The 13,035-nt window shown below is 37.4% G+C and overlaps 2 protein-coding genes across 4 annotated transcripts; one reads left to right on the top strand and one right to left on the bottom strand.

Annotated features, from left to right (window-relative positions):
- Nucleotides 1-1,107: 1,107 nt before the first annotated feature.
- Nucleotides 1,108-2,191, top strand: LOC117983395 (5-hydroxyisourate hydrolase). The gene is made up of 2 exons (XM_034969928.2): nucleotides 1,108-1,450; nucleotides 2,025-2,191. Exons 1-2 carry the CDS (start codon nucleotides 1,196-1,198, stop codon nucleotides 2,109-2,111), a joined length of 342 nt encoding a protein of 113 aa, XP_034825819.1. The 5' UTR covers nucleotides 1,108-1,195; the 3' UTR covers nucleotides 2,112-2,191.
- Nucleotides 2,192-3,056: 865 nt separating this feature from the next.
- Nucleotides 3,057-9,167, bottom strand: LOC117983393 (RNA-binding protein 5-A-like). Of its 3 annotated transcripts, XR_011236926.1 has the most exons (3): nucleotides 6,578-9,167; nucleotides 5,683-5,740; nucleotides 3,057-4,806 (listed from the first exon to the last, which is right to left on the bottom strand). XR_011236926.1 is itself a non-coding variant. In XM_034969925.2 (2 exons), exon 1 carries the CDS (start codon nucleotides 8,804-8,806, stop codon nucleotides 6,581-6,583), a length of 2,226 nt encoding a protein of 741 aa, XP_034825816.1. In that variant the 5' UTR covers nucleotides 8,807-9,167; the 3' UTR covers nucleotides 3,057-5,740; nucleotides 6,578-6,580. The 3 variants fall into 3 exon arrangements, 2 of the variants coding, with proteins under 2 accessions (XP_034825816.1, XP_069355733.1); XM_034969925.2 differs by having other exon boundaries at nucleotides 3,057-5,740; XM_069499632.1 differs by having other exon boundaries at nucleotides 3,057-8,815; nucleotides 8,994-9,167.
- Between the last annotated feature and the right edge of the window lie 3,868 nt (nucleotides 9,168-13,035).

The raw sequence follows: 13,035 nt of genomic DNA, 5'->3' as shown, positions 1-13,035 counted from the left end.
CAAAAAAAACCTATAAGTACGCGACAGAATGAGATGGCAATCGGGGAGGGAACGCCCCGCAGTCCCCGCGCTAACCCGGTGCGGGCGAGCGCGGGTGTGCAGGGCCTTCCCCACCGCCTCATACCCCGATCGCCATCTCTAACTGTCGCAAACTATAGGTACCTACCTGTATGTACTTACTTAAAATTTTAAGTTTATATTTTGGGTTCTAGTAGCACAGTTTTGGTAAGTTACCTACATGACTTATCTACCTAACAGATACATCAGTGAGTCAGTTTTTCCAAATTTATTTTTCTAATTATTAAAAATTATAAAAACCACAAAACCAAACAAATAATTATTATGTTTGCTAACAAAATGTTCTCACAAGTCACACGACAATGTTGTTATCAATGTTATCATTCCAATACTTAATTAGGGTGCGGACACACCTATAGGTGTAAGTAGTAACTACTTATTATCCGCTAAAACAATAATCGGTTAGGCCGAGGACTTTATAGTTTAAACTTTAAACTATAAAAACCTCTCGTTATAAAATTACGCTATAGGTAGGTAGGTAATAGGTATACCTACTACTGTTGACTGTACCGTACCTATCCTTAACGGGTACCTAGGTACTAGTTTGAAAATAGGTAGGTAGCTATACCTACCCATGATATAATAGGTAGGTACATATTATATTATGTATTATACACGGGTAGCCTATTACAATTTTCGTAGGGATCTCTAATTTTTTTTTAAATAAAATATAACCCATGTCACTACAGAGAATAATGTAGCTTTCTACTGACAAAAGAATTTTCAAAATCAGTTCAGTAGTTCCAGAGATTACTTCCTACAAACAATACAAACTTTACCTCTTTATAATATATTAACCTATCTAATTATTTAATAATATGTAACTAATACAGTCTGATCCCCGTAATTATCTATTAGTCTTTAAAATTAATAAATCAAGTCAATTAAGTTAAAGCACGTACATAAGTAGGTATACTTAAGCAGCAATTAAGTAATTAATTATATCAGTGTAATGTGTATCCGCACCTTAACCACGCTTTTATAAATGACCTCTCAACTATGAGTTCATTCTGACTCGAGTCTCAACGTCTCGTCGTAGTTCCTAATCAATATTATTATTAATATTACATTATTAACCTAGCATTTGTAACAAAAACTCGCTTTTAAAATTCAAACAATGTCGCGACCGGTTTTGTCGACTCACGTGCTCGATGTATCGACAGGCAAACCTGTCCCAGGAATGTTTGTGGAATTATACAAGAAAAGAGACGAACTCTGGACGCAGTGGCATAACACAGTGACAAATAGCGATGGGAGAATACAATTTCCTTTTTTACCAGAATCTATGGGAGCTGGAACGTACAAGCTGAAATTCAATGTTGAGGAATATTATTCAAGAAACAGTAAGGAAACGCTCTACCCTTTTGTAGAGGTAAGAATTTGTTTAACACTAGGTATCAGGGATACGGTATTCTAAAATTTATTCTCTTTACCCGTGCACTCATGACTCATATATTATATAGGTACCTTACCTTACACACAACAGACGGAAACGTTAATGTGCGGAAACCAGCCCAGAGCGACGAAAAAAGGTACCTTACCTTACAGTTAAAAATATCTAACGGTGCGGCGCGCCGGCGCCGCCGTGCGATAAAGCGCTCACATGTGAACACGTCATTATTACTTGTCTACTAGTAGTAGGTACCATAGACACGACACAGCTGTTATAGAGATAGAAGTTATTAAATTACAATGAAGTCCTCATATTTTGTTTAATTTCTCGCTTTTTAAAAACCGCGTCAGAAAAGTTAGAATCAGCAGAATGCCGAATTAATTGAACTAGGTGTTATACTTGTATCACAGTTATAGTTAGATATCTTAACAGATTTCGATGAAACTTTTTAATACATTATACATAATAGTTTATAAGAGCCCAGTGAATTATTAAAAAACGAAAGACGTGTAGTACATTGTTGTGATTAATCTGCTATTTTTATTATGAACAGATATCATTCAAAACGAAGGAAGGAGATCACTACCACATCCCACTACTGCTCAGTCCGTACGGTTACTCGACTTACAGAGGCAGTTGAACCACTCAACAAAACAACGGACCTGCTATGAAATATTATACCCAAGTATTGTAACTACGGCCAATAAATCACCAAAATAACGTACCTATTTTTATTTCAAACCAATAGGTTCCTATATACCTAGATTTGATGACTAGACGAAGCCTTTGCGCTAAGTGCCTACAAACACGATGTCCCGACGTTCGATTCCTGGTGTATCTACTTTATCAATATTTTCATAACTCTCACTTGTGCGAGTGTGCGGGGTTCCCTCCCCGGTTGCTATCTCGACCTGTCACGTGCGATCAGTCGTTAGTCGTTACCCGTCATCATCATCATCATCATCATGATCAACCCATCACCAGCCCACTACTAAGCATGAATCTCATCTCACAATGAGAAAAGTTTAGGCAATCACTACTGACCCAGTGCGAACTGGCAGCCTTCACACACCTTTGAGAACATAATACCTAGACAACTCTCAGGCTTGCAAGTTTCCTCGCGATATTTTCCTTTATCGTTAAAGCAAGTAATATTTAATCGCTTAAAAGTTAAAACAAACAAGTTATTCTCGGTAGGAACGGCATTCCGAACCAGTGGTAAGTTAAAAACTACCTGACTATTCATAAGCACTTTTAAAAAGTTTACATGAATAAAAAAACATTCTATTCTATTCATAACTCCGAAAAGTTATAGTACGTGACATATCGAGATGGCAACCGGGGAGGGAACGCCCCGCACAGCCCCCGCCGTTATCCGGTGCGGGCGAGCGCGGGTGTGCGGGGCGGTCCCGTCCCCCCCGCCTCATACCCGATTGGCATCTCAACCTGTCGCTGACTATAGAAGTGCATGCCCCGGATCGAACCTTCGACATCCCGAATAGAACGCAGACGTCTTAACCACTATGCTATCACCATCCTAAGTAGGTACCTAACCTATCGAAGTATTACTAATTAAAAAACCAAGAGCAATTTACAGGTTTATTTGGAAGAATCATAAAAAAGACGCTTACACTAAATAACTTATTGTAATGGCCAACAATTTGTAATAATAATAATCGAAACTTAGGTAGGTAGTACTTTACTTATTTTACTCATCCAGTTTTAATTTTTTTAATCCATAAATGTAAAAGTTCTGAATATCTTAGCATAATCTTTATAGCTTTGATCTTTATTATATGTAGCCTGTAGGTAATACAAGACTTAAAACATTTTAAATGGTGTGAAAAACTAAACGAATTCATACTAATACAATACTACCTGTATTATAAACTAGCTGTTGCCCGCGACTTCGTACGCGTTGATTTAAGTTTTTAAAAATCCCGTAGGAACTCTTTCCGGGATAAAAAGTAGCCTATGCCACTCTGCCGGTCTTAAACTATACCCGTGCAAAAATCACATCGATTCGTTGCGACGTGATTGAAAGACAAATCAACAAACAGACACACTTTCGCATCATTTATTTTATAATATAGATAGTGATGTCAAAAAGTGTCTGTCTATTTATCTGTTACCTTTTCACGGCCCATCCGCTTAATCGATAATCGGTTGTAACAAAAGCTTGCATACTGCAGACGGACATAGACCAATTTTTTATCCCGAAAAATCACAAGAGCTCCCACGAGATTTTTAAAAAGCCACGCGGACCAAGTCGCTAGCCTCATCAAGTCTAGTAAGTTAACAATGGGGCCGATTCTCTTGTACACAATCTCTAAACTAAACTAAATTAACAGGTCTAAATCTAGTGCTATCCTTTTCCGCAAGCAACATTATGAAAGGAATAGCAATAGATTTAGACGTGCCATTTTAGTTTAGTTTAGAGATTGTGTACAAAGGAATTAGCCCCAATAAGTAACTACTAGTTTGACTATTTTAAAATGCAAAATCGGATATTAATAAAAACTTCAAAATTTACATAGATATCTATGTAAATATATGATTTTCCTGTACCTACCTATTTGGTACGGGAAAATACTATATAATAATCAATTTAAATAATTACACTTAGGTAGAATTTTTTACATAATACCCTACCTTTGCAGAGTATTTTAAATTGTGTACCTACCTAATTGACGAAATCATTTTCGTTGCATTATTAAGAAAATCTAATTACATAAGCTCTTTTTGTTTTGTTCGCCTTTTTTAACCTACATACTTACATAGTGTAAAAATAAATAATATAAAAAATCGGTCAAGTGTGAGTTGGACTCGCACACGAAGGGTTACGTATCATCGTACAGTTTAAAAAAATCAAAAAACAGTTTAAATAAATGGTGGATGTTTTGAAGTTATTATTATGTGTTGTTATAGCGGCAATCGAAATACACATTCTATGAAAATTTCAATTCTCTACCTATTACGGTTCCATGAGATACAGCCCGCTGACAGATGGACGGACGGACAGTGCAGGCTTAGTAACAGGGCCCTGTTAGCATCCTTCGGGTACGGAACCCTAAAATCAATTACATATCTAATCTAATAATTATTTAATAATAACTCGTAACAATTCTTATAAAATAACATTAATTATTAATTCATCTACATTTTCGTCTCATTTAATAATATGTATGTACAGACAATATTATACTCTACCTATGTAAGATAAATTGTAATTTCTAGAATATTAAACTGATATGTACAAACAATAATGTAAAAAAAAAAATCTTAGAGGTATATTTTAACTATGTTTTGGCACGGAGTCTCGCAGCCGACCGGTTCTGTAATATAAACGGTCACAAACATCAGTAATACAGTATGACTCAAATGTTCACATTCACCGTTTCTTCACAATTTCACAGAATATCACAGCTATCACAGTTCTTTGTTTTCAGTCTCTAAATGTCCTTAAAATGAAGTATGCTCCAGTGCTGGATGGGCTAAATTGGGTTTAGGCAAAAATTCAATACGGGGAAATTGTAGCGAGTAATGACTCAATTTTTTGATTCAAACTAAAATTGATACGAGCCAAAAAATGATACCTACCAAAAATGGTAAGTATATTCTCTGATTATTATTTCATAAATAAATCAGACTGGTTTATTTAGTTCAAATAAAATATTCTTCCATGAAAAACAGAGCTTCGATATTGTGAATACATGCTATCTCCTCTAATCCATTTGAAGAATATTTTACCAAGACTTTGGTAAATCAATGACCAAGACATATAGCTATCATGTGCAATGATTTACCAAACAGGTGATTAAATGTAGCATCACCTAACTTAGTACTTACACAATCTATAGAGTCAAGAAATAATTGTCAAAAATATATAAATATATGGGTCTATAAATTGATAGCAAAATTATTTAAAAATGTGGTTACCAATTTAACTACAATTTAGTTAAAAAATCTCTCTCAATCTGAAAATTGTATTTTGGTAAAAATTATTGTTAGAAAGCTAAGAAAATTATATCTTATCAATCCTTGTGTTCTGCTCCTTGATTAGGTTCTTCTTTATTGGCTTCAAAAGACGAGGTTCTCAATTCGGCGCGTATTCGTGTACCCATTATTATTGTCATATATTTACCTGAGTAACCTGTAGGAAAGGATCTATAAACATGAATGTAAAAAATATATACATAGGTACAACTTACCAAATGCAAAACCAGGCACATCTTAGCGCAGGCCCTGTGTTGCTTTGCGGCGCCAAATCTAGCATAGTAACACAGAATCAAACTATTAGAATAATGTTGATAAACGTCAAAATGACCAATCGAACCGTTTTACCCATAAGGCCACAACTAGGACCTCCATCACATCTCGTAAATACACGATTTTCTGCTCTTCGCCGAAAAAATGGGTTGGATCTTCTTTAATTTTTAACATTTTGTATTTTTAGGGTTCCATACCTCAAAAGGAAAAGTAACCCTTATAGGCTCACGTCATTGTCTGTCGTCTATAAATACCCTTTTTTCAGGAACGCGTGGAAGTATCAAGTTGAAACTATACCTATTATCGAATATTTAAGTCTACAGTCCATTAGAGCTGTAAAAAAGACAAGCTTCTAAGTCTACGCAATAATAAAATACGGCCATCTATGCCACATATTATTTAATGTTACAAAAATAATGCAGTTGGAAATAATTTAAGAAAAAAAAAATTACAAGTTTTCTTCCAAGGTACGGAACCCTCAGTGCGCGATTCCGGCTCGCACTTCACCATTTTTTTTAAATACAGCATTCCTAAGTAGAATAATCTAGAACAGTTCCCTCGCATCTACCTTGTATCTGTATATTTATTGTTTTGAGAAAATAAATAACAAATTAGTTCAGATTTGGTTGGCAATATCAAGGTCTTCTTCTAAATACTTTAGAACAACACAATTATTGTTATATAAAATCAAAACAAAATTAGATAAAAAAACGAAGATAGATAAGATTCTGAAAATTTGAAGTTTGACTTGATTCTACATTTTTGTCATACTGACCTAGAGCTGTTGATACCTGCAACAAACAAGAGTTAGCGGAATAAAGACAAAACAGTACCCACCTCTTAATCTTCTCCAACCACCTCTTTATATCTTGCAATCATCAGTTTTTTCACTGTATCTCTGTATGTTAAGCCTGGTGTAGGTGTATATATGCCTCTTTTCTGTCCCAGTCCAGCCAAACTCGGTCGCTGTTCAGCTTCTATAGGAGCTATTCTGCCTTGCTCTTCTTTCCCTAACCCTCGTCCTTCTGACCAACCCATTTTTTGTAGCATTTTTCCACCAATAGTATCTACTACTGATGGAGGAGGAGCAGACACAATCGGTGCATGCACCTCTGGTGGTTCATAGCGCTTCCTGATTGGTGGAGGCTCATCTTCACCGAACTTCATACGTCTCTCTGCCGCCCTATCTCTATATCCATTACTTGGTGGTAACAATTCATTCTTTTTCCTGTATTCTGTAAGATTTTGTTTGTGCAAATCTGACAGTGTTTTGTGCTTGGATAACACGTCCATTGAAGGGAACTTACGCTTACAAATCAAGCAAGCGAGTTTAGACCAATCTATAATGCCCTCATCACTATCAAACACACCTGTTTCAGTCTTTTTAATCAGGAATTCATCAGTCGATACTGGTGGAGGTGAAATTTCCCTAATCATAGTTAATGAAGGCCCAGCACCCAGCACTGAGAAACCAATATCTGCCGACCCTTTGCTAGGTCCAGTGTCTGTTGGTTGTTCCATTACTATATTACTCTTAGCATTTTCTTTCTTTTGATTCAATGTACGAGCCCATCTTTCCATATCTTTAGCAATTTTTTTAGCAACTTTCACTTTGTCATCTTTATCTTTCTTTTTCTTTTCTTCTGGCTCTTTAGTTATTGTATTGTCTGCACTTGGCTGGGGAGGATTTTGTAGCTTAGGCTGATCTGAATTTGTTTGAGTTTGTGATGCAGCAATGTATGTAGAACTATTGGCATCCCAGTACATGTATTGATTGGTATTATTGTTGAAAAAATATTGTGTGGTGCCATCATAATATAGCCCTGTGGCTGGATCATAATAGTAACCTGATGTTTCATCATACATAAATGTTCTTACATCTGGCGCAGTGTATACTGTCTTCCCATCCCCTGTGGGCATATTAGCAACAGAAGGAACCTGTGCCGATGAAGAGGGAACAAATGCTGGGACTGAGACTGGTGTCCAAGATGTCATGTTGCGTGCTTGGGCAGCAGATATAGCAGACTGGGCAACTGCCGCTGCTGCATTCACTCTGTCAGCCTCTGATAATGCTTGAGAAGATCCATAGTTTGACATTTGGGCATAATATGCAGAATAATCTGAAGAATTTGGATTAGCCGGCTTCTGTATTTTCTGTGGCTCATTATAAAAAGTAATGAGAACTTCTCTTCCATATATCTTTAAAGGTGGATCTAAGGACACCAACTCGGAATGTGCAGCTGTAGAGTCAGCAATAGAATTGAAGTTGATATAAGCCAGACATTTTGAAGCACCTGTCCAGGTCTCACGTCCTATAGTTATACCAGCAATAGAGTCCAAAACTGCTTTGGAACATCGTTCTTTAACTTCTTCTAAGATTTTCTCTTCAGTTGTAAGTGCATCAAGCCTCCTAAACAAAAGCCTCTTTGTTATACCAGAGTTGGAATCAGAACTGCCTCTCTCTGAATCACCCCCGTAAACTACCCCCTCAATTCTTTTACCCTGACAGTTCCGTCTGTAACAAATTTGCCTCCTCTTAAAGTTGTAAGATCCACACTTACAGAACCAATCTCCAGGAGATGCATTTACCGGTTGACCGTCATCATGCTTTTCCCTGTCATATTTACTGTCAAAACTATCTATGGTACTGTGTTGTCGTTCGCGGCTGTGTTGTCGTTCGCGACTGTTTGAGCGACTGCTGGACTGGGAATCGTAGTTCTTATCTAAATCTCCACTTATATGTGGTGGAGATGGCGGCGCAGGAACATCTTGGTCATCACGACGCGGCGACCGTCGCCTGTCGCGGTCCCGATCGCGGGGCTTGTCATACCGCTCGCGACGTCCATAACGATCCACATCGCGATCACGGTCTCTATCACGATCACGACGCTCCCTATCACGATCATATCGGTCATGGCGTTCGCGACGCTCACGGTCCCTCCGATCGCGCGGCGATGATTGCCTACTCCGTTCGGCACTGGCACTGCGACGTGCCTCCCACACGGGTGAACGGGCTCGATTTTCACCCCAGCGGGAGGTACGTTCTTCTCTTCCTCTCCAAGACATTGTAATGGCCTGCGAACATCATACATAATGAAACGATAGTACTTACAATCCCTCGGCGAAGATCCCGTGATTCGAAGAGCCCATATTGTTAATTAGATTACTAACGGATCGGATTAGCCCACAAGCATCGCAATTCGTAACGATGTCAAACCCTGAGATCAAACCTTTCTCTTCACGTTATGTTTACCTGTAGGGACTATTCTGCACAATAGAAAATCCTTATGAGACCTTAGAGATTAATTTAAGAAGAAAACCACTAATTTAAAAGAAAAACTATTTTAAAATTACAGAGCAATGGAATAGAATTGAACAATCAATGCCATCATTTTGCGACGAAAGCTCAATTCAGCAGTCAGCCATTTGTAAATTTGACTTTTGTACATAGACAGAGACTAAACTAGCGGCACGCTATGATGGCCGGTTTGACGTTTGTCCGCTCATGAAGTTCCGTATTAATTGATAACGACTTTGAAGGAAATAATTGTATTACTTTATTGACGATAGTGATGTGCAGAGATTCATAAATTTTATCGAATGTAGTTTTAGGTTTAGGACTCAAAATTTATTTATTAAATTGATTTCTTAAATGTATACAAGTGTAGAAAAATCAGTTTGCACCATTTAAGGGGTGAATGTACTTGTGAATATGAACAATTTTCACTATGTGGACAAACCTCTGAAATCGCAAAAAAATATCAATAAATTTTTAAAAATGGAATCTAATACGATCGTCACATAGGATCGCTGGCTAGCACAACTACTACCTCCGGCAAACTCGCGTCAATGCTCAATGCAAAACAAAGCAGTTTCGAATTGACGTTGCTTCGAAAAGTATAAACTGTCAGTGCAATGCGATTGTGATATAGTTTTGACCTGGCTTTGGATTTCAAATATTGATACTGCATTACTGTTGACCCTTGCTCGTTAATTTGGACTCTGTTCAAGCCCTTTGTTGTGGATTTCGTCGATATGACCGAACGTACGCAGAGAACTGTTCTAAATAGTCAGACACGTGAGTTCCTAATACGCCTTCGTAACTATTTCGATCGTGAAGCTCAAAATGGAGGGCCAATTTTACCTATAACGTCAGTGGTTGAACGCGTAGCTGATGCGCTTAATATTGGACAACGAACTGTTAGACGGATAACTAAAAAAAAATATGGCGAGACTGGCACAGAAGAAAATAAACTTCACACACCAAAAAAGAGAAAACGAGCAAAACCAGTCGTAGGCATCGATAGCTTTGATGCCGATGCTATCCGAAGACATGTTTACGGCTACTATTTACAGAAGGAGTATCCAACAAGAAAAAAGTTGGTGCATTCACTGAAGGAAGCTGGATTATTCTTCGGTGGGGAAAGTTCTTTAACGAAGATTTTGAAGACCATTGGATTTCGATACAAAAAATGTAACAAACGCAAAATATTGATGGAAAGATTTGATATAGCGATGGCAAGGTATACTTTTTTACGGCAAGTGAAAGAAATCAAAAATTGGCAAAATGTTGTGTTCTTGGATGAAACATGGCTTAATGCTAACCATACTGTAGGCCGTTCTTGGAACGATGACACAGCAGCATCTACTTCCAAAGTTCCTGTAGGAAAAGGATCGCGACTTATAATTTGTCACGCCGGAACCATCAACGGGTTTGTCGAAGGTTCTCTCATGGCTTTTGCGTCAAAAACCACTGGAGACTATCATGAAGACATGAATGGAGAAAAGTTTACTGAATGGTTTACCTCAATGTTGTGTAGCCTCCCTGAACCATCTATTATAATTATGGACAACGCCCCATACCACTCGATGCAAATTGACAAGCCACCTGCCCAATCCCAAAAGAAAGCTGATATCGTCGCATGGCTTCGTAAAAATGGCGTAGATGCAAACATGAATATGTTAAAAGCGGAATTAGTACGTCTTTTAAAAGAAAACAAACCAACCAAGATCCGATACGTCATTGACGAAATAGCATTAGAACATGGGCACAGAGTTATACGGTTACCGCCTTACCATTGTGAGTATAATGCGATTGAGTTGGTGTGGGCTCAAATTAAGGGATATGCTGCAAGACACAATACAGAACCCCCATTTACCACAAAAAAAATGCTAAAATTATTAGAAGAAGCTTGTGAACATGTGACTAAAGGAGACTGGGAAAAGGTTGTGAATAGAACTGTTAAATTAATAAGGGAAGATTATGAAAGAGATGTGAAAATAGATAATATTATAGAAAACGAACATATAATTATTAATGTATGTGATGATAGCAGTGACGACAGTGAAAATAGTAGTATGGACGAATCTGATTAATTATGGCCTTTTGTGGCACCTTTTTCGGTATCTTTTGTATTCATATGTTTCTTGTGTGCATATAAAGTATGTATATTCATTTTCGTTCAAATATTCAGTTCGTTCAAATAAATTAAATAAACATATACATTTTTGTTTTATTAAACCTATTTAATCAGGTACAAAAACAAAACTTAATTGTTTTTTGTTCGAGAATAAATTGACATTCCACATCACTATTGTAATGTGTCAAACCGGCCATCATAGCGTGCCGCTAGTGTAAGTAATGTAATATAGGCATAGACTGAGTAAAAAATCTAGACAAAGGAAAGTTTGCCTTCCGCGAAACCGCGTATGAGATAGCGATAGCACGACGTAACGATGAATAACACGATAATTATTTCCATTGTTTAGTGGTCAATATTTGTTTTAACCGATCAACAATATTTGTATTAAACGTTTTTTATGTGAAAACAAGTAAATAACTCATGAGAAATACAATTACGCCACGAATTCTCAAAGTTTGTTTTGCAACTTCTTGTATGGAAGTTGCATGTATTCTTGAAAAAACCAGTTACACGATAAGGGACAAAAAATAGGTTAGCTGCGTCTCTGTTTATCACATTAGTAACTTTATCTGTGCTCTCTTTTTAGTGCGAATGAGAAAGCAAACGTTCCTGCATCTACCTTTATTACTCCATCTACGTATGCATGAATGTATTGTCCAGCCGTAGCGTCACTCTAAGTCCGTTGAAGTCCGTGGTTCATCGTAACTTGACGCGTGACCCGATTGGCAGCACTGTAATTTGCAGTGTTGCATGTTTCAATACGAATAGCGTTCCCGAAATGTAGGGACAGAAATAATTATGGAACGGGTAAAGTAGTGTGTACTTATACAACCAACCATCAAGCAAGCATGCGGAAACCAGCCCAGAGAAGAAATGAAGAAAGAAAGATCCATCAAGCTCTTGGTTGAGACGCATGTGCCAGGTATGCCAGGTTTAAAACGGTAACCTCGTTAGAGCCCGTGTTGCTTATTTGACAGGTACTTTTTAGGGCTACCATAACTATAAAATCTACCCGAATCTACCTTAACATTATTCTGGATTCCGTTCAAGTTGAGATTAATCATTTGTAGTTTTCCTGTCTAGTGTTTTGATGTCTTGATCAATATTTTGTCGTGCATTTGACGTCGGAGACAACTGGGCTGAATATCATTAGTAATACTATTTAATATCAGGTATTTATTGCGTATTATTATAATTTCAGGCGTTTCCGAACGCACAGTCACTCAAATAACTCATGAGGGTAATGTGGAAGCGGCTTCCTCTTCAAAAATTGTGACACCAGGGAGCTTAGATGAATGTATACTATCTCTATGCCAGGGAGTTTATGAGTTGTTACTTTTGACAGAGGTTTACCCTTTAAAATTGGACTGGTCTTTCTTTTTGTCTTAAAATTCAGCTTACATTACATGTAGATTCGGAGATATCTGTAATCGTAAAACAAATGCAATTTTAAGTTACATTGTAGTTTATAAAATTAGATTATTTTAGTTTAGTGACGTTACTAAAATATACATAACTAGCTGATGCCCGCGACTTCGTCCACGTGGATTTAAATCTTTCAAATCCCGTATGAACTCTTTGATTTCCGGTATAAAAGTACCTAGCTATGTGTTAATCCATAAATTTAAGTCGAATCCGTCCAGTAGTTTTTGCGTGAAACAGTAACAAACATACAGGTAAACACACACACTAACACACACATACAAACTTTCACCTTATACAAGGCTCTTTTGTCACTTGAGACAGGGGGCGTTGTTGGAGAACAAAGGCTTAGACTATTCAAGTCTTCAAGTATTCAAACAAGAACAAAGGGGACACTTAACGGCAACGTTAGAGCGAGGGCACACGATACGTTGCGGCGGCGCGTGCGGT

Source organism: Maniola hyperantus, chromosome 7 (assembly GCF_902806685.2).
Source record: "Maniola hyperantus chromosome 7, iAphHyp1.2, whole genome shotgun sequence".
In the NCBI taxonomy this organism is placed as follows: Eukaryota; Metazoa; Arthropoda; class Insecta; order Lepidoptera; family Nymphalidae; genus Maniola; species Maniola hyperantus.
Note: the sequence above shows the minus strand (reverse complement) of the source record. Positions and strands in the feature narration are given on the sequence as shown.